Source organism: Loxodonta africana, chromosome 15, assembly GCF_030014295.1.
Source record: "Loxodonta africana isolate mLoxAfr1 chromosome 15, mLoxAfr1.hap2, whole genome shotgun sequence".
Taxonomy (NCBI): domain Eukaryota; kingdom Metazoa; phylum Chordata; class Mammalia; order Proboscidea; family Elephantidae; genus Loxodonta; species Loxodonta africana.
Window position 1 is genome coordinate 42,825,804 of NC_087356.1, and position 22,397 is coordinate 42,848,200.

Sequence of the window (22,397 nt, forward strand, 5' to 3'; positions counted from 1 at the left end):
TTCTGATTTTAAAATAATTTATTTCATAGGTTTGTTTTAATTTCATGTCTCAGAGCATACATTATTTAACCAAGAGGTGCTGGACAGAGGTTGTAAAAAGGGAGGAAACATTTAGGATAGGAAACCGGCTCAATTCCATTAGAATTTGATCCTACCTTGTAAACTCTTGCTAGGATAAATTTCTATCATACTTCTTTTGTGCTTACAAAAAACATTAAATTCTGAATTTCCAATGTCGTAAATAAAATTTTTACAATTAAGTATGCATTCAATTGACACACAAGGCAACCAAATAATTCTGTCATCAACATTAGCATAATGTGTATTTCCTGTCACTGCACTAACATTAAACTAACTTCAAACCACACAAACATTGTGACTAACATTAAAAAGGCAAGCTGTAAGATACTAAAAGCTTATAAAGGACAAATTGCACATGGTTAAGATGGGACATCGTTTGACAAGGGCTGGTGCTGTGCATATGGCTGCTTTTTTTTATAAGAAGGCCACCGGCAAACAGGGCAACAGTGTCGGCCCCCAGCCAACCACATCACAATGCAATTCTGATGGAACACATGACCACAAGGCAAACCCATTAGCAAACATCCATTCTCAAAATTCTCTAGGCAAACAACACATTCAGTACAGTGCAGCATATCAGCAGGCCAAGCTAACCAATCAGGTTCCATATCTTCATTAGTGTTGTATGATCCATAAGACCTCCCGTTCCTTTCATATGGGCTGGTCTGACAATATTTGTTGGCACAGGAACAAGCCTCAGCATCACAGTGACTTGCTCTTCCTTGAGAATTGTGAACCATACTTTGTTTATCTTCAAATGCTTCCTTCTCACTGCTAAAAGTGCTTTCACTGTCTGAATCATTTTCAGTATCTTGAGAACCCTCTGACATTTCCTCTTCAGACTGGACTGCAAGACACTTAAATCGCCATATTGGTAAGTTTTTTATATAATCAGTTGGTATCAGAGGGTGAAGCCAAAGGTCAGGAAAAGCTAACCGCTCCAAGAATAAGTCAGGGTCTTCATCCCAGTCAGATTCTACAGGAAAGTTCTGAAAAGAAGCAATTGGGTGGAAGAGGTAGCTAGTGTACCAGTCCCACAGGCTTGATAACCATTCCAAGTTATTGGCATTAATTTCATCGTTGTTGTTGTTGCGCCGTCTCTTCTTCTCAAAGTAATCAATTAGTAAACCATGTCCAAGGTATGTACTGAGAAACAGGGCTGGGTGTGAAGAATAAAACATCCAGTCTGCCCTCACCCATGAAGCCAGTGTGGTGGTATTGGAATATCTCAGCAATTTTAAGCTATATTCATAAAAGCTATCTAAATAAGGGAGCTGTAAAAAGCCCAACACAGGTAGCCAGGAAATAATTAATAGAGAATTATACGTCCCTAAAGTGCTTATGAGAACCACAAATCGCTTTATGGTAGCTCCTTGTGTGATAAATAAGTCCATCCAAGCCATAAGATTAACTAGAACCAAGCTTAAAACAAACAGATCATTTACTTCAGGTTGTAATGAGCGCAAAAATGAATCCATTGCCTGAAGGGATATAAATTCACCTGTGTGGTTTCCATATCTGTAAATTCCTTCAGGAGTTCTAAGTATATATGATGGCATGTTATATACACCAATATCTGTCATATAACTCACATTGTCCCAATTTTCCACGTTAACAAAAATAAATTCAACTCTTCCAGTAAACTTTATACTTAGTGCTGAGAAGAAAGCCGGGGGTTGGTCAAGGTTGGCAAACAGGTATATTTTTACCCAATACTGATCACTTTTATTCCATTCTTCTTTCAAATGTTCAGCATTATAAATGGTTTTGATCCGAGAAGCCGCGTGAGTAGTTATCCACTTAAAAATGTGCTCTACTTCAATCTTGCGTCCACTGTATTCTTTAAGCATGACTTTCCCTTTAGAAGTACTCGTCTGTGGAACAGACATAATGAGAGTGGATCGTACCCAGCCTCTTCTTCTGCAGTACCTGTAAAAGAGTCAACTGTAAGTAAACACGTAGGCAGCTCATCCACTGTCTGCGAACAATTCATCTTCCCCTGAAAGTGTCTGAACATAACTGAAGTGCACATTTACAACCGCTCCCCAAAACTAAACAACCTCCAGATAATTAAAAGTGGTACCAATACTTGGCAGTTGCACAAGAGGAGAAAGCAAGCTGTCTCTTTGCAGTACTTTGTTTTTGTATTTCTGTTTCTTTTCCTTTCTTTTTTAAAGCAAGTGTACCTCGAAATGTCTGAGTCAAGGGACTCAGCAAATATGTACTTCAGTATCTATTATGTGTCCACTACTGCATTATGTGCCCATCAGATGCAAGCAATGAAAAGAAAATAATTTTTGCTCACAAATAATTTTAAATCCTATTACGACAACAGGAAACCCTGGTGGCGTAGTGGTTAAGAGCTATGGCTGCTAACCAAAAGATCGGCAATTTGAATCCACCACGTGCTCTTTGCAAACTCTATGGGGCACTTCTATTCTGTCCTATAGGGTCGCTATGAGTTGGAATTGACTCAAGAGCAACAGGTTTGGTTTTTTTTAAATAAGACAACAAAGCTTAGAAATATAAAAACTGTATAAATTCTATTAATAAAAATATCATTGGGAGTTTGAGCTGGTGAAGACTGCATGAAAGGTTTGGGAATTGAACTAGGTCTTGAAGGGCAGTTAGAATTCGGGTGAGTGGAGAAGAGAGAAGGAAACAGATACCCTACACAGAGTCCCTGACTTGAATGCAAGCTCCTTGAGGGCAGGAGGCAAGCACCTTCAACAGTACCTGGTACCAGAGGCACCATTACAAAGAAAGTAATCTGTGCAAAAGCTAACCCAGAAAACAGCTACTACAAGTCCCATATTTTTTGTATCCTCTCATCCTCATCTCTTCAATGAAGACCACAAAGAGGAGTATTTTACTTTGACACAGAGGAAAACAAAATAGGAAGTATTTAAATTAAGAAGAGATTCAGTCCGAGGATTATTCCCATTTTCAGACAAAGTAAGTAGAAGCCTTTAACTAAAATTAAATCATTTGTTTAGATTTATCTAGTAGGGTCACAATTCCACTTCCACTGGAAAAAAAGACTCTTGCTATGAGGTTTATGATACTCTTCTCCCCCTCAAAAAAAAAAAAAAAAAAAAAAAACCCAGGAGATGAGTAAAAGGGAAGAGTGAACAAGGAAAATAGCTATTGTGTTACAGTAAAGGGATTATACGTGAAAAATTTTCTTGATTAAAAAAAATTTTTTTCCTCCAAAAACCTACCGTGTGGAATTTTATGATATGTAAATACACTTCAATAAAGATGTAAAAAAAAAGCCCTACCATGTGAGTATATTTTGTTCATTCCTGATTTGTAAACAGACGGTAAATATTTTATTTCTTATTTTGCTATTCAGAATATTCATATAAAAATCATATTATGCTTTACTTAATAAACATGGATTATATTTTATTAAATTAAATAAGCATATTACACATTCATATGACCAGACTGAATGGAAAGTCTTCATGTGAGTATGTGGCTCACAGTTTTATAAAGATAATACAATTGATTTTTATCTCAGGAATTTTGTGATACAACTTAAGCGAACTGAGGACAACATGTTTCGACATAAAGTTTGGTAAGAACTCTGGGAAACTCTTTCTAGGTGACTCAGAAATCACAGGCCATGACTCTTAGCTTTTTTTGAGTTGATGCACTTCCCTAAGAAGATAGATTCGGTTACTATCAGTATTTTCTTCCAACTGAAATTATTTGAAAAATTACATACATATCCATACAAAATATCTTTTATTAAGAGTTATTTGTCCAATGCAAAATAATAATTCATTGACATGAATTCTATTTTTTACCTTCTCCTAACAAAGCAACAGGAGCCCTGATGGCACAGTGGTTAAAAGAGCTACAGCTGCTAACCAAAAGGTCGGCAGTTCAAATCCACCAGCTGCTCCTTGGAAACCCTATGGGGCAGTTCTACTCTGTCCTATAGGGTCGCTATGAGTCAGAATCGACTCGATAGCACCACCACCAACACCACAATAAGTCAAATGCATATAGATTATTAAGATAATTTACATCTTAAATATCTTTGTTATTATTAGGTGCTGTTGAGTAGATTCCGACTCATAGCAATCCCATGTGACAGAACAGAACTGCCCCGCAGGGTTTTCTTGGCTGTAATCTTTACGGAAGCAGATCACCAGGTCTTTCTCCTACACAGCCACCAGGTGAGTTCGAACTGCCAACCTCTCGATTAGCAGTACAGTGCTTAACCTTTTGTGCCACTAGGGTCCCTTTTAAATATCCTTAGGTCGTTTTAATTGTTTTAACCGTATAAAAAAAAATTTTTTTTTTTTTTATACGGTACTTGCAATGGCACATTTCTACTCTTAGTCATTCTTTTTATCTTTACCTCAGAGAATATCTGGCTTCTGATTTGTGTCACAATTTATATGGCAGTCTTTCTGACAGAAAACCTTACTCTGTAAAACCGGCAAGGCCTTAGTGCATACAGAAAACATGTATACTGTGTGCTTTGTTTTTAGTTGAGAGCTAAGTGATAGTTCTAAGGTTTATCAATCCAGACAGAATTAACAGCACCCACAGGAAAACAAATTCCAAATGTCAGCATATATCTTTCAAATTAAATGATGTTTTCATTTGGAAAAAAACTCCAGGCTACTAATATATATTTATCTAAACACGGGTCTAAATAAATCCAAAACATAAACATACAATGTTGTATTAATTTTAAAATTTCACTGCTAAATAGAAATAAGGGCTAATGTACGTATTGCTTTTTAAGAATAACGTATTATTACCTTGTACCAATATGAAAGTTCTCAATGCCCGTTGAAAAAAAATTTTTTTTTCCCAAGATCTGAATAAACTCAATAATACCATGAAAACATCTTATAGTTCTTAAAGTAAATCTTTTGAGATCTCATGGAGAATTTTAAAACTAAAAATGGTAGGAAACATGGCTAGTGAGTTTTGGTATTCCAGTTTTTGGTGTGGTATGCTATATTTAAAATGAACTCTTGGTATTTCTGTTTATACAATGCTGTTTCTTCAGAAGGTCGTTGTTCTCTTTGGCCTTCTTTGGCCTCTCTCCAATCCCCCTTCTCTTCCCCTTCCCTATCCATTCCATGGGCCCCCATCCCTGATAACGCTCATCTTAAGCCCTCCTAACCCTGTTTAGCACTCAGCTTCTAAAATTCCCTTGTCCTTTATCTTCTCTTGACCACCCCCACCCCCCAATCCCTCCACTACCCCCCAGACACACTCACGTCCTACTTCCTCTAAAAAAGGGGCAGAGCACAGATGTGGCAATAAAACCCTATGGAACAGATCTCGTTTGGGTAACGGGAGGAGTTAAGAGACAAGGCTACCACTGCTTAGTGTTTGGAAAAAGAAGTAAAACTGCTGTGATGGGCATAGTCAGGAGCTGTCTGGAGGTAATGGACCTGAGCACTCTGAGGAGCTCCAAATAGGACAGGAAAGCACTGCTATACTATGGGAATGTGACATCAGAGGAGGCTGCCCCCACGTCTTCCTGGAGAAGAGACCACAGTCAGAGAAAGCAGCATAGACAACAGTGTACAGAGCTTTGGTATTTCAAAAAATCTGAGACCAAGATGACAACTCAATTGTTCAACATACAATAAAAGCATTCACTGAACGGTATTCTCTGCCCAGTTACACACTGCGGTACAATTCTGAACACTTTTTCCCCATACCTCCCCATTTTGTTCTTCTATAGCTCTGTAATTCTCCAAAAAAGAAAAGAAAAAAAAAAAAAAAATGACCCTGACTAAGCTCAGCTTCTACAGCAAAAATAGATTTTACTCTGCTTGAACGGCTTTCCAAATAAGATGAAACATGAACATGACAGTAGTGAAACTGTACAAGTAACTGTGCATCAGAATTTTCACCTTGGAGATGAAACTGAAGAAGATGAAGCAGAAGTGCTTTTTTAATAACAAAAAATTATAGCTTCAATCAGTGAGAGCAAAAAGCTGGTTAAAGAGATTTCTTCTATCATAAACAAGATGTGGGATTATTTATTAAATAATTTAATAAATAAATTATTCATATTTCATGAATATGAAAGATTTAGAGGAAGACATTCTGAGGCAGCTTAGATGTATGGTCTCACCGTCCCCCAGCTAGCAGATAATCAGAAAGCTTTTCAAAGTCAAGAAACATTTAAAGTACAATCCACTGTACACAATCATGACACTACTGATAGTTTAAGATTACACTAAAAAAAAAAGATCAAATACTACTTTCAGCTTTTCATGTTTAACAGATTATCTTCATTCTATGTTGTGCTCAGTTTATTTTTGTATTTTTTATTAATGTTATCTAACAACTTACATTAGGCTGTAATAAATGTTTAACCCTTATATTTTTATAAATTTGTTTTTACTTAACATTTTCTAAAGTATTTACACATTATAGTGCTTGAAATGTTTTAGTTTCACTGTTTTTTTAAAAAAATGAATTCTGAATATTTTTCAATAAAGCAGTGATATTAATACTGACGTTTGGTATTATCTGAAAAAAAATCAAAGTATCATCACTACCATTTGTGCTGGTACTGCAATCACCAAAAAAAAAATTTTTTTTTTCACTTAGACTCTATTTGGGAAAGATGCAATCAGCCCAAAATGCTAAGGTCTTTGGTAAACACAGGACAGCAATAAGAATGGTTTCCCTTTCAGAAGAATATTAAGACAGGCTACCCTGGACATTTGGAGCTTTGTGAGTAGATGAGGAGGCTAAATCTGAGTAAGAGATAAAGGAACTTTCTGTCCTATTCACAATCCTTAGTGTGTCCTCCTATCATAGGTCTCACCCCACATTACGAGTGAGCAAAACGAGAGTAAGCAGACCAAACCCACTGCTGCTGAGTCAATTCCAACTCATTGTGACCCTATAAGACAGAGTAGAACTGCCCCAAAGGGTTTCCCAGACTGTAATCTTTAAGGAAGCAGACTGCCACATCTTTCTCCCATGGAGGAGCTGGTGGGTTTGAACTGCCAATCTCTTGGTTAGCAGCCAAGCACTTAACCACTGCACTAACCAGGGCTCCAAAACAAGGGTTTAAAAAAAAAAAAAGCCCCGTTGCTGTTGAGTCAATTCTGACTCATAGCGACCCTATAGGACAGAGTAGAACTGCCCCATAGGGTTTCCATGGAGCACGTGGTGGATTTGAACTGCTGACCTTTTGGTTAGCGGCGGTAGCTCTTAACCACTCTGCCACCACGGTTTCCAAAACCCATAGTTTTCTCCCCAAAACAAGGGTAGTGGGGAGAAAAATGTCAGGCCAAAGAACAAGGGCAGGAAAATCTGAGTTGTAGCAGTGGTATGGAAGGGTTTTTGATAGCCAAGAGGTTTGCCTGTTGTGGTCAACAGATATAAGGGACATAGATAAGTCAGGTGTATCTACCTACATTAGAAACTACCTAATATTGTGGATTTTTCTAGATACATATCATATATCCCCTCCTGAACAAGAAACAGAGTATGCTGTGCATATGAATCTTTCATTAAACATTTATTGAATGAATAAATGAGTAAAAGTTATAACTGGGTAGCATTAGGAATGAAAATAAGCATTTCGAAGAAGGAATAATGTGAGAAAGTGAATACTGAAGATGAAAATAAAAACATCTCCAAGCATGCTTGTCTGCGAAAATGGGAAAAAAAAAAAAAAAACAGTAAAGGACAGAAAAAGTAAAGGTAGAAAGGACACAGTTTATTAAAGAAAAAGATGGTGAATCTGACTTTGAACACTCAACTACACTAGATGTTAGGAAAAACGACTTATCTAGGGATAGCTATAGGACAGACAGCAAAGAGCATCAAAATGCAAATCAGAAGTCAGAACTACAGAAGGTTCGATCTTCACAAAAGCATTTACCTAAAACCATGAATATGCTGAGGTCTCTCTGGGAAAGAAAACTGAAACAAAAAGGACTAAAGACATACTTTTCATGTCTTTACCCCCCACTAGAAAGAACACTGACGAACAGAGAGAAGGAGGAAGAAGAAGGAAAAGGAGGAGGAAGAGAGAGAGACCTGTGAGAGAAAAAAAAAAAAAAAAGCCAGTTTATCAAAAATATTAATCAAAGACCTGTATAATCATCAGTGTGCTAAACATCATGATTAGTGATCAGTGCAAACTGACTTCTAATATCATCATCTCTGTTAAACAAGAAAGATCGTAGTCTGGATTCAGATTCTATGGATTGCCTAATCACCTTACCTGGGGTCACTGGAACAGTTAAAAATGCCTGTACGTATTCCAAATCTTGACACCTTTTTTACCATTTTCTCCCAGTGGATTTTGCCCACCAAGGGACTTCTGTCGTTTGCTATCACCTATTACCACAAAAAGAAAACAAGAAACTTCAGTTACATAAAATGGAGTCAAGCCAATCATTTATATTTACAATATAACTACTTTTTTGAAAAAGATATGCTGTTCCCGGTTCTTATTTACTGTATCATTATATCTTCAATGAATCCTTGTGGAGGGAACAACGGTCAAACTGGAAAAGGTTTAAAACACTGAACACAGAACATTAAACTCCCACATTCAGTGGTAGTTACAGAGACGGGGTGTTAATACCAAATTAAAAAGCTAACCCCATTCTCCACCGTGTGGCCTATTCCTTAGAACTACATAGGGAGAAAATAGCCCTCGCTCGCAGTCATTTTCTTTGCTCTGAAAAGAAAGTTTAAAACAATAATCCAAGAAAAACATCTTAAAAGTTATCATGCGTGGGTTCAAGGAGTTCAAATTTCACTTTTTTTCAAAGTATAACTATGGAGCCAAGAGTCAAACACACGTTTTCTATTAAACTATGCTTTGACTAAATCAGTACTGCTACTTTGATGGCTTTTTTTCCTTAACAATCATGAAAGATTCTAACATATAAGAAGAATTACTATAATGAATTCTACATTCTTGAACGTCTCCAAATTTGCAAATAGCTTTCAAATGTGATTAGGAGATTAGGATTGGGGGAAAAAAAAGGCTGATAAAAAAAAAAAAAAAGGAAGGAAGGAAGGAAGAAGAAAAAAATTATAAATTAAACTTCGAACTATGTAATGACTCCTCTCATTTATAAATGTCAGCCTTTCAAAATTGTCAATAAATTTTCCCCTTATCCCCTAATCTCCTGCCTTGAATGAAGGCAGAATTTCAATAAAGACACCAGTAAAAAAAAAAAAAAAAGATAAAATAACTAAATAGGAACTTAAAGCAAAGCCAAAAATGTCTAATGTCTTCATGAAATCAGCTGTTTGATTTATTTTAAGCCCAGGGTATATGGGCCAAGTTTATTTTCATAAATGCTTTTTAATATTTTTAATATTCTGGAGGCCACTAACCTTTCTGGGAGGAAGGGCCATTTTCTTGTTCACGAAGCCTCCAGGAAGTGAAATCCCGGGTGGGAAATCACTGTCAATAATAAACTCCCTGGGAGTCAAGAGGTGGTGCACCCACCTCATCTGAGGCTCTATAGTCATATTTATGCATCTAGAAAGGCCTTTGTCCAATGTCCTATACAGTTATGGTATTCAATTGAGGTTTTTGCATAAATTAAATTTGGTGCATGTTTGATTAAATGACCACAATAAATATGTTAACATTTTCACAAAATAACTCACCCAGCTAAGTTACATAGCACAACAAAATATTCTCAGCCTATTAGTACTGTGTTACAGCAGTAAGTGTCCCCAACAGCTCATATCCTAAAAGAATGCATGATGACTGAGTGGCAGTCACACTGCTGGCCTTACTGAAAAGGGAGGCATACTCCTCTGCAGTTCAAGAAGGAAGCTGCATTCTATGTGGGGAGTATTTTCAGAGACCAGAAAACACTGGAAGAAAGTAAAGCCTGAGTTCCAAGTCTGCACCAGACTCGGAAACACAGGCTAGGAGTGAAGCAATCTTTCCATTCTGCTTTCCAGGGTATCTGCCCCTCTAACTGGAGTCCTTCCACTTGCTCACCCCTGTATCTCCTGCAGCTAGTAAAGCGCCTAGCTCATCTGGGTGTTCATTAAATACGTCAACTCAACTAAACTATTTTCAGCTTTTTATAGCTTAGCAACTCGTTCTATTTCTGATTACACAGGTTCTGTAAAGGTGCCAGGTTTTTGATTTCTATTATAATGAAAAGTCCCTTCTGCAGCAACCTGGCTGGGATGTTTCCTGGACAAACATTGGCATAAATAGTACCCTGCAACACAACTGCACTTCAGTGTTCCTGACACCAGCCAGACATAAAGCGTATCAATTCAAAGCGTTTTAAAATACAGTTTTGCATATTTATTTAAAAGTGGGATTTAATACTGATGAGAACACTTGGCATATCTCTTTTAATACTGTTAGTCCCCATTCAACACCACTTAGGTTTAATCAGATAACTCCATGGAACAAAAGGAGTGCTGTGCTATGATATTTTCTGCATTTCTCAGTATTTCATTATAACAGGTTATCTCTACTTTCAAAACCACAGAGCAACCTAAGCGTATACATGCAAACTGTATAAAATCATTACAGATGAGGAGGGCCAACTGACAAAAACAAAACTCAATGGCTTTTTTTTTTTAGTATTCTTACGAACTTACTTTATATGAATAAACACACAAAAAGGTTTCGCACCAATACAAAATAAAGTGGTTTGCCACATATTCTGCCTCTAGAGTGGCATCAAGAAAGGAATAAATAAGGTAGCATATCTCTAAACAAAGCATATTCATCTAAGAGCAAAGATAAACAAGCATAAAACTGCCATTCTTTTCAGCCAAACAGGAAATATATTAACATAATACTTCAGTAAATATTGACCCAAAGCTTTAAGTCATTTGATGCTTCTTACTGCTACCTCAATTTCGGTGACTTTAAATTCCTTACATTTTTTACACAGCCAGTAGAGAATAAATATCACAGTCCTTCTTTGTACTCTGACAAAAATTAAGAGAGAAATAGAAATGTTAAGATAAGGATAAACCCAAAAATTATGCTGAAGTTTCCTTTCCAGAAGCCTATCCACTGTGTTATCTGCGTCTTAGACCAAGAGTTTTTTTTTTTTAAAAAGTAAATGTCTCCTATTTATAATACCAAGAAGAAAACAGTGGCAACAGAATCACAGAATCCACAAAACTGGATAATACCCAACCCCCACTGCCGTCGAGTCGATTCTGAGTCATAGCGACCCTCTAGGACAGAGCAGAACTGCCCCATAGTTTCCAAGGAGCGCCTGGCAGATTTGAAGTGCCGACCTCTTGGTTAGCAGCTGTAGCTCTTAACCACTACACCACCAGGATTTCCAAAATTGAATAATAGTTAATGAAAAACAAGATGTTAGGTCAGGAATGAAGCAGGACGACTTAGAATGTTAGAAAAACTTAGAACGTTAGAAAGAATTGTTAGAAAAAAGAGGTCTTGGATCTTCCATGGATTACAAAGTGCATTGTTGGTAAAGATGTCACATATGTATCACTACCTTGAAAACTAAAATCGCTCTGTTCACCTCACATGAGGGAACATAAAGTAGACACGAAGAAGCTTGTCATGAAAAGTAATATCTTAATACTTTGCTTTAATGTAAGGATATTCATAAGCACTAATACATCTTAAAACAAGGAGAGAAAGATGGGAACACCATTAACATGTATTATTCAGAAAATAAACTCACTATGAATTGCAGAGAAAATAGAAATCACAAGGAATATAAGATGAATTAAACAAATTATAGAAAGATATTTTTCAACTCGACGGCAGTGGGAGTCATTATATGCAGTGTCCCAAAAAAGATCATCAACGTACATTACTGATCTATTCCAGAAAAATAATGAACCACCCAAGCTGACTGGACAGCTAAGTTACGTACCCGTTTACTAATGTCACATTTTCCCTAAAATATGTAAATCCAGATATCTTTTCAATGACATGATGTATGAAGTCTAGAGTGCTTATTATCAGTTCTATGTCACCTAACTACATTTTTTTCTCAATAAATACAAAAAGAAACTATAATTCATCCAAGTAAGGAAATAATAGTAGAAAATTGAGGGAAAAAAGAAAGAACTTTGATGTGCTTAAATATCTCCGGCACAAAACCAAACCAAACCCCTTGCTGTCGAGTCGACTCCGCCCCATAGGGTTCCAACGGAGTGGCTGGTGGCTGGCGGCCAAGCTACTGAGCCACTGCACCACCAGGGCTCCGTTTCCTACACGGGATACTTAAAATAACGGCAACTTGAAAAGGACTGACTTGGCCAGGATCTATGCATCCTTATCCATAAAAATGTAACTCACAGATTTAAAAAAATGATAAACTGAAATTAGCCAGCTTCTTTTAAAATAAAAAGAATGAGCCTTCAAATTGTTAAAAAAATGAATTCTTGAAAGTTATCCTTCACAGGAGTTGAGATAACTATGATCTGAACTGACAGAATGGCGAGCCATTGACAGAATGTTTCTCTTCTATTCCTAGCAGATATTTTGAATTTTAAATACAGTTTTAAAAACCCAATGCTTACAAAAGTTTAAACCAGGGTGTGTGTGGAATAGCTCAGCTGGTTAGCTCACAGAGCCAAGGACAAGGTTCCAGCCTCAACCTTCTGTAGCCCTTGTCCAAGACTGTTCTAGCCCAAGCCAGCCATTTGACAAACACAAGCCACAGGTGCCAAGATCACTGGAAGAATTATCTATGTATATTACTGCATCATTTTCATACACAGAAAACCATATGAATACATTGCATTTTTCTGAGGAGTAGTGTTTCAACTATTAATACTATTAAAAAGTATTTTCAGAGAAAAATAGTAATTAGAATTTATAATGCTAACACTCACTTTCATTATTTGTTCACTTCATTCAAGGGTCACCTTATTAGAGTCCCTTGTCACTGTCTCCTTACCCTTATTTTTCTTCTCAGCACTTCCCACTAACTGATGTTATCCTAAAGATTTATTCAGTGCCTACCTTGCTCAACTGGAATGTGAGCTCCCTGACAGAGCAAGGACTCAACCTATGTGTGTTCCCCGGTATATCCCCAGGCCGGGCACACGCACATCTGCTGAATAAACTGTTCGATGGACTTTGTCACATATTAAGGGAGTTTAATCCGTGGATATTTTTATTAGGTCCAGTACAGTGAATTACTTAATATGGTCCTGCTGGCTGTGGTCTTGTGACCAAATGATTGGGTGGAACTATGCAAATAAGGTGCTTATGGCCCATCAAGGGGATTAGACAACTCGCTAATAATGCAAATAAGGTGCATGGAACCCTAGAGGGGATGGGACTATGAAAATAAGGTGTATGGAATCCTAACAAGGGGATTGGTCAGTTTTGCCATACCACTAGGCTTAAAGAGAGCCAATCCCAGAGGCAGGAAGGGGGACCTCGCTACCATCAAGAAGAAGAGCTGGGAGCAAAAGCACATCCTTTGGGCCCAGGATCCCAACACTGAGAACCTGCAGGAGACAGAGCTGTAACACTGGAGACAGTGCAAGATGGCTGGAAGTGGCAGCAAGCACGGCAGAGTCCAGGATACCAGCAAGAAGCAAGAGACCAGCAGGAGCCGGCATGGTGAGCTTCCCAGCCCACAAGGCAAGAGAGCTGAGCACCTTTGGGCAGGAGGCTTCCTGGCAGAGTAGGGTGCCTCTGGGCACTTATCAGCAGAGCTAAAGAGCTTTGTAACACTTGCTAGAGAAGGGCAGAGGCCAGGACTGAGCAGAGGATGGGGAGAGAGAGCCCAGGAACTTGAGGTTCGAGAGAGGAGGTCTGCACCACGAAAGTAGCTGAGAGAGCTGTCTTGCACTGAAGAAGGGAGGGATGTGCTCCCCTTTTCAGGGAGGAGCCTTCCAGACTTTGTCTGCGTGTTTTCTGATCTGATCCTAAATTGTAACCGGTTACTTTCCTAAGAAAACTCTAACTGCTGAGTAAGGTCTGTGTGTTCTGTGTGGCCAATGCAACAAATTATCAAACCCAGCAGAGAAGTAGAGAGTGGCAGTGGGAGGGACAGCTGGTGTCAGAATTGGTAAAAAGACTGGAGGGAGGAGGGATGTCTGACCTCCACCTCACAGGAATCGGCTTTGAGCTAATGCTGATGTTGACTCTCCATTCACGCTCTGAAGTTAGAGGAGGCCTGACATCACCACACCATTTTTTTAAATTGGTGGTGTTATTAGGTGCCATCGAGTCAGTTCCAACTCACAGCAACCCTATGTACAAGAGAACGAAACACTGCGTAGTCCTGGGCCATCCTCACAATTGTTATGCTTGAGCCCACTGTTGTAGCTACTGTGTCAATCCATCTCATTGAGGGTCTTCCTCTTTTCTGCTGACCCTCTACAAAGTATAATGTCCTTCTCCAAGGACTGGTCCTTCCTAATAACACGTCCAAAGTACATGAGATGAAGCCTCACCATTCTTGCTTCTAAGGAGCATTCTGGCTGTACATCTCCCAAGACAGACTTGTTCCTTTTTTGGGCAGTGCATGGTATATTCAATATTCTTTGCCAACACCATAATTCAAAGGCATCAATTCTTCTTCGGTCTTCCTCATTCAGTGTCCAGCTCTCGCATGCATATGAGGCAACTGAAAATACTGTGGCTTAGGTCAGGGACACCTTAATCTTCAAAGTGACATCTTTGATTTTTTAACACTTAGTCTTTTGCAGCAGATTTGCCCAATACCTGACTGCTGTTTCCATGGGTGTTGAATCCTTCACAACTTCAAACTTTTCTCTGTTTATCATGATGCTGCTTATTGGGTCACTTGTGAGAATTCTTGTTTTCTTTACGTTGAGGTACAATCTATACTGTAGGCTGTAGTCTCTAATCTTAATCAGTAAGCACTTCAAGTCCTCTTCACTTTCAGCAAGCAAGGTTGTGTCACTTGCATATCGCAGGTTGTCTTCTTCCAATCCTAATGCCTTGTTCTTCTTGATATAGTCAAGCTTCTCGGATTATTTTCTCAGCATTCAGATTGAATAAGCATGGTGAGAGGATATAACCCTGATGCACACCTTTCCTGACTTTAACCATGCAGTATCCCCTTGTTCTGTTTGAATGACTGCCTCTTGGCCTATGTATAGCTTCCTCATGAGCACAAGTAAGTATTCTGGAATTCCCATTCTTCACAATGTTATCCATAATTTGTTAGGATCCACACAGTCGAATGCCTTTGCATAGCCAATAAAACACAGGTAAACATCTTTCTGGTATTCTCTGTTTTCAGCCAAGATCCATTTCACATCAGCAATTATAACCCTAATTTCATGTTTTCTTCTGAATCTGCCTTGAACTTCCAGCAGCTCCCTGTTGACATATTGCTGCAACTGGTTTTGAATAATGTTCAGCAAAATTTTACTTGTGCGTGATATTAATGATACTGCTTATGAATTTCTGCATTCTGCTGGATCACCTTTCTTTGGAACGGGCACAAATATGGATCTGTTCCAGTTGGTTGGCCAGGAAGTTGTCTTCCAAATTTCTTGAAGTAGACCAGTGAGCACCTCCAGCATTGCATCCATTTGTTGAAACATCTCAATTGGTATTCCATCAATTCCTGGAGACTCGTTTTCTGTCATTCTCTTTAGTGCAGCTTGGTCTTCTTCCTTCCATACCATCAGTTCTTGGCCATAAGCTACCTCCAGAAATGGCTGAACGTTGACCAATTCTTTTTGGTACAGTGACTGTTGGTTCCTTCCATTTGCTTTTGATGCTTCCTGTGCCATTCAATATTTTGCCCTTAGAATCCTTCAACTCAATGCTCGAATTTTTTCATCAGTTCTTTCAGCTTGAAAAATGTTGAGCATATTCTTCTCTTTTGGTTTTCTAACTCCAGGACATTGCACATTTCATTATAAATACTTTACTTTGTCTTCTTGAGCTGCCCATGAAATCTCTGTTCTGCTCTTTTACTTCATCCTTTCTCCCATTTGCTTTAGCTACTCTATGTTAACCAGCAAATTTCAGAGTTTCTTCTCACATCCATTTGGTCTTTTCTTTCTTTCCTATCTTTTTACTAACCTTTTGCTTTCTTCATGTATGATGTCCTTGCAAACTTATCTGGTCTTTGGTCATTAGCATTCAGTGCATCAAATCTATTCTTGAGATGATCTCTAAATTCAGGGGTATATACTCAAGATCAAATTTTGGCTCTTGTGTACTTGGCTCTAATTTTCTTCAGCTTCAACTTGAACTTGCAATATGAGCAACTGATGGTCTGTTCCACAGTAGGCCCCTGGTCTTGTTCTGACTAATGATATTGTGCTTCTCCATCTTCTCTTTCCACAGGTATAGTCGATTTGATTCCTGTGTATTCCATCTCATGAGGTCCATGTGTATAGCTGCCCTTTGTGTTGCTGCAAAAAAGTATTCGCAAGGAAGAAGTCATTGGTCTTACAAAATTCTATCATGTGATCTTGCATAGTTTCTATCACCAAGGCCATATTTTCCAACTAGCAATCCTTTGTTTCGAACTTTCACATTCTAATCACCAGTAATTATCAATGCATCTTGAATGTATGTTTGATCAATTTCAGACTGCAGAAGCTGATAAAAAAAATCTTCGATTTCTTCATCTTTGGCATTAGTGGTTGGTGTGTAAATTTGAATAATAGGCACATTAACTGGTCTTCCTTGTAGGGATATGGACATTATCCTATCACTAACAGGATTATACTTCAGGATAGATCTTGAAATGTTCTGACAACGAATGTGATGTCATTCCTTTTCAATTTGTCATCCCTGGCATAGTAGACCATGATTGCCCAATTCAAAATGGCCAATACACAGTCCATTTTAGCTCACTAATTGCCTAGGATATCAATCTTTTGGTGATCTATTTCTTTTTTGATGACTTCCAATTTTCCTAGATTCATACTTCATATATTCCAGGTTCTGATTGTTACTGGATGTTTGTGGCTGTGTATTTTCATTTTGAGTTGTACCATGTCGGCAAATGCAGGTCCTGAAAGCTTGACTCCATCCACGTTATTAAGTTTGGCTCACTTTGAGGAGACAGCTCTTCCCTAGTCGTATTCTGAGTGCCTTCTGACCTGAGGGGCTCATCTTCTGCTGCTCTTCATAAGGTTTTCACTGGCCAATTTTTTCAGGTGTAGACCCCCAGGTCCTTTTCCCTCGTCTGTCTTAGTCTGGAAGCTCCACTGAAACCTGTCCACCACAGGTGACCCTGCTGCTATTTGAAATACTGTTAACATAGCTTCCGGAATCACAGTAACACACAAGCCTCCATGGTATGACAAACTGACAGATGCATGGGGATCTTTTTTTTTTTAAACAGGACATCAAAAATAAGCCAAGAACATACTGCCAGTTAGTGAAACAGAATGTGTTTGTTTTCTACAAAAAAAAAATTTTTTTTTCTTTTTTGTTTTCTATAGGCAGTATAATATACACCAAAAGAATGTCCAGACTTTTGACATGGCTCTTCCAAGTTTGGAAAGTACTCAGCATCTTTACCATTCATCTCTATGGGTCATTCCATGTGGGTGACAAATATTTAGACACAGAACACACAGCAGTGGGACTGGCTACTCAGCTCAATCTATGTAATAAATCTAAAACTATTAAAATCAATAAGTCTTCCTCAGACTACTAGAAATACATATCAGTGGGAAAAAATGGAGTAACAATTTACTTATAAATCACAGCTTTAGAAATGTTAGTTTACTTTTAACTAACCCAGAAATAAACTAGAAGAGCCTGAATGGATAATGTGTAGATGGCAACCATATCCTCCCAAGTTCAACAAACTTAAAAAGTATCAAATTAGATTATCTGAAGGGTGAAAAGTCAAACACAATAAGGTAATCAATAATGGAAAGGCTATAGATATCCAATGCAGTCACCTGAAGAATTCCCAAATCTCAATTATTTAGCACAGTGGACTATAGTTTTATCATTCCATTCTCTTTAGATGCATATGTATTTATCTGAAGCCACATGTAACAAAAAAAAATCCATCCATGATCATACTGCAAATCAGTGACAGGATCAAACCTGCAACTAAGGTCTCCAAACTCAGTTTTTTCTACTATATTTTGCAGTTTTTGTTCTCAGAAAAAAATCTGAAGAAGCTATTTTAATTTTCAGACTCTGAGCCAAACTTTGCCAACCCCCTTGTGAAATGGTAACAGCACCGAACAAGAAATCTCGTCAACGTCACAAGCAAAGTAATAAACACCTGGTGGCTCAATGGTTAAGCACTCACTTGCTAACCAAAAGGTTGGCAGCTTGAACCTATCCAGCAGCTCTGAGCGAGGAAGTCCTGCGATCTGCTCCCATAAAGATTACAGCCTAGAAAATGCTAAGGGGCAGTTCTACTCTGTCATATGGGATTGCTATGAGTTGGGATCGACCTCGTGACACCTAATATCAGCAGTTTCCCATAGCAGCTCTTCCTCTATAATCACAAAGTTGGCTGTTTTCCTAAGAGAAGGATCCCTTTACTTTTATCTCATGGTTCTTCCTTTAGATACAAAAATTTTTTGGACAGTGAATTCAAAACTGGAGTTAACATCAGTTGAGAGTAACAGGACAAATCACTGAACCAAAAGAAATGTGTGTGTTTCACTTTAATGAAGATCCAAAAAAAACTAAAATAGATTTGCTTCTGCGATTCTAACCAAAAAGAAGCCAACTCCTTTCCTCAAGAGTTCTTCTTTCCCACTCTTCAATTTTCCTTTTTCTTGGTCTGCAAAACCTCTTTTAAGAGGGCACTGGGGCCTCCCTATGGGAACTGAGTTGTGCCCAAGAAACATGACAAGTACACAGAAGTATTAAGGACTGGTGAATACTATTTTAGTAAAAACAATTTTTCTCTTACTGCTCTCAGATTATCAAGATTATCACTGTTTCTGGTACCTGAACCAGCCAGATGCCATCTTTTGTGTCTTCTACAAGCTCATAGAAATGCATTTCACCACTGAAATTGGTACTAGAAACGGATTCAGATGCTTCTTCTTCCTTGAGAGCGGAATAGAGCTCACCCTCCATCAAGTCACCTGAACAAAGAAAAGTAACACTAGTTAAGATTTTGAAAGGCCAAAATATAAAAAAACTCCACTCTCCCCACTTCAATGATCTATCCCATTTCATACTGTTAAGAATCATCTCATTGAACTCTCATGTATTCTATAGACAAGAACAGCAGAACCTGAATATATCCATTTAAGATTCATAATTCAATAAACCTGTAATAATAACCTAATCTGTGTCAGATGGAGTCCCTGGGTGTCCCAAATAGTTAAGTGTGTGGCTGCTAACTGAAAGGTTAACAGTTTGAGTCCACCCAGAGGTGCCCTGGAATTAAGTCCTGGGGATCTACTTCTGAAAAATTTGCCATTGAAAACCCTGTGGAGCACAGTTCAACTCTCAGTCACATGAGGTCGCTATGAGTTGAAATCAACAACTGGTTTGTTAGCTATGTGTCAGGCAAAAATAAAACAAAGATCCATCTCTTCACAGAGCTTAAATTCTAGTGGGACTGTCCCATAATTTATTGGGAAATTACTGAATTTGTACCAGTCTAAAAAATCATCACAATATTAACTATTTTGTTTTGCATATGACATGTCTGGAAACCCTGGTGGCGTAGTGGTTAAGTGCTACGGCTGCTAACCAAGGGTCGGCAGTTCGAATCCACCAGGCGCTCCTTGGAAACTCTGTGGGGCAGTTCTACTCTGTCCTATAGGGTTGCTATGAGTCGGAATTGACTCGACGGCACTGGGTTTTTGTTTTTGGATGACATGTCCAGTCTTCATATACTTTTTAAACAGAATGGTTTATGTAACTCTGACTTAAAAGATTTAGAAATAGGTTTACAGAATTTGTCATCAGCCCTGCGTAAAATACTGCAGTCACAGGGTTTACATGACTTGGAGGTTAGAACTTCACTTATTAAAACAAACTCCATACAGATACACAAATTTACAGTGCAAATTCAGAGCTTATATCAAGTAAAAAGAAAGGAAAACATTCATGTCAAATTCTCTTTCGCTTTAAACATTAAGTAGGAAAAATCAAGCACTATACATGGTAACAGCAAAACCATTCACAATGAATACCTAAGTTTTTAAAGATAAATTGCTACACCAAGACTTCTACCATAAAATGTGTGATGTGAGTCATATTTTTGTTAGCTGTGTGTACTCTTCAGATTATATATGGATTTTTTAAAAATAATACTTTATTGTGTTTTTGGTGAAAATTTACACAGCAAGTTAGGTTCCCATTTGACAATTTCCACACAAATTGTTCCATGACATTAGTTACATTTTTTACAATGTGTCAAAATTCTCTTTAATTGTTTTGGTTGTTCCATTTCCAGTACTATTCTCCCTGCTCCCTTATCTTCATGTTCCTTTTTTTTTTTAATTGTGTTACAGGTGAAAGTTTACACAGCAAATTAGGTTCTCATTTAGCAATTTTTATACAAATTGTTCAATGGCATTGGTTACATTTTTTACAATGTGTCAGCCTTCTCCTTATTTCCATTCTGTTTCTTCTGTTTCCATTAATCTAGCTTCCCTGCCCCTTCCTACCCTCTCTCTTTGCTTTAGGCTTAAGGCTGACCGTTTTGTCTTATATAGTACTCATGGGTGATACTGTTTATTTTTTAAGACAATCCATTATTTGGATGAAAGGTCATCTCTGGAAGTTATATGCAGATATCTTGAATACTCCAACTAACAAGTACTTTTACGCTCAAAGGAAGGCAACAATAGTCAAAAGGAAAAAAAATGTGTGATCAAATTATTTTACCACGAAAAAGGATTTGGCTTTGGCAGTTGGAGTTATTTTCATTTCTGAACTTTATTTATTTTAGATCTTTTACTGTAGTTAATCCACCCACTCCCCCATGGTAGAAATAAAAGTCACCATAAACCAGTCAGTAAAGAAGGGGCAGGAATTCTATATTTTCTCTGAAGAAAAATTTATCAGTTTTGCAGAAAGGGTTCCCTCTTTCACGCCAGTAATGAGATATGAGTTTCATAACCCTATGCAAGTGTTAAAAGTCCTCCAGAGTTAGTATTCTTGTCTAACACACTACATGGTTAGAAGGTACTCAATAAGGAAAAAAACATGTAAAAGACATAACTGACAGATATACCTGAAACAACAAAAAAGATAACCACCAGTTTCAAGGGCTTCCTACAGCAACCCAGAATGCCTTTCTCAAATTATGGTACATTCTCCTTCCAGGAAGTATATCTAAACAAAGATATACTTTGTCCAGGGGTGAAAAAAAAAAAAAAATAACCATATTTCTCATCCAATCCTACCCAAAATGAACAGTTATGGAAAATACATTCTTTAAGATGTTAAATATTCTCTTTGCAGTATTTCAATTCTATGTCCCAACCCATTTAAATTGAGGCAGCAGCGCCTGTAACCCAGAAGACCAAGAGAGGAAAAAAAAAAATTACATCCACGAGCCAAAAAAAATTTTTTTAATCCTGACAGGATTAAACTCTTTCCAAACAAAACAAAAAAACCGAGGCAGGCATTCATGCAGAATGTTCACCTTATTTTCACCAAACTTAATGTATGAAAAGCAGATACTGTACAGTGATCACTTTATATGTACACTCATTGTATAAAATCTGAATCTTAGGCCCAGATGCCTCTTGGATGTTAAGTCTTCCAATGCTACTCCCCGGCCTCCCCCCACCCGCCCCGCCCCGGGAACACTGCTGTCCAAAAGACAACGTTTTGGAATTTTTCTTTTCTTACATCCTGATGAATTTCAACAGACTTGTAATGCTTTCCAATTTGTCTGCAACTGGATGACACTCCCGATTTTGGAGAAAAAGCACCAAACGTGGTCAATAAAGCTAAGAACCTGCACTTAAAACTGTTATTTAGAAATGTTTTTAAAAGACATACCAACACCCCGACAAATAATCCCTGCACATGCTGAAGTCTGGGGGTCACACATTTTATTGCAGAACACCTGGCAAAGCCTGGGCAGCTCTCCCCAGGTGCCACCTCATTCCAGGGACTCCGCAGGAACAAGAATACAGCCCCCTTCCCCGCCCCCGAGCGGGGTGCAGGGGCCCCGACACTCGCCTGACTTTTCCACCAGCTCCCGGACATCCTTCTTCTCCGGCAGCCCCGAGTAGCCCAGCCCCCGGCACTCCAGGATGGTCTTCAGCTTCTTGAAGCTCAGCGCCACCGGATCCACCAGCTGGGTGGCCAAGATGCCGGTTTCGTACCACACAATGGCCTCAAAAAACCTGGCCAGGACGAAGAGGACGAGAAAATAGAGCAGCAAGAAGAAAAGCTTCAGCCACAT

General features: G+C 38.3%; 1 protein-coding gene across 1 annotated transcript; it reads right to left on the bottom strand.

Annotated features, from left to right (window-relative positions):
- On the bottom strand, window positions 1-22,397 carry RNF103 (ring finger protein 103). The gene is made up of 4 exons (XM_010599938.3): window positions 22,172-22,397; window positions 18,965-19,104; window positions 8,315-8,430; window positions 1-2,010 (listed from the first exon to the last, which is right to left on the bottom strand). Exons 1-4 carry the CDS (start codon window positions 22,395-22,397, stop codon window positions 441-443), a joined length of 2,052 nt encoding a protein of 683 aa, XP_010598240.1. The 3' UTR covers window positions 1-440.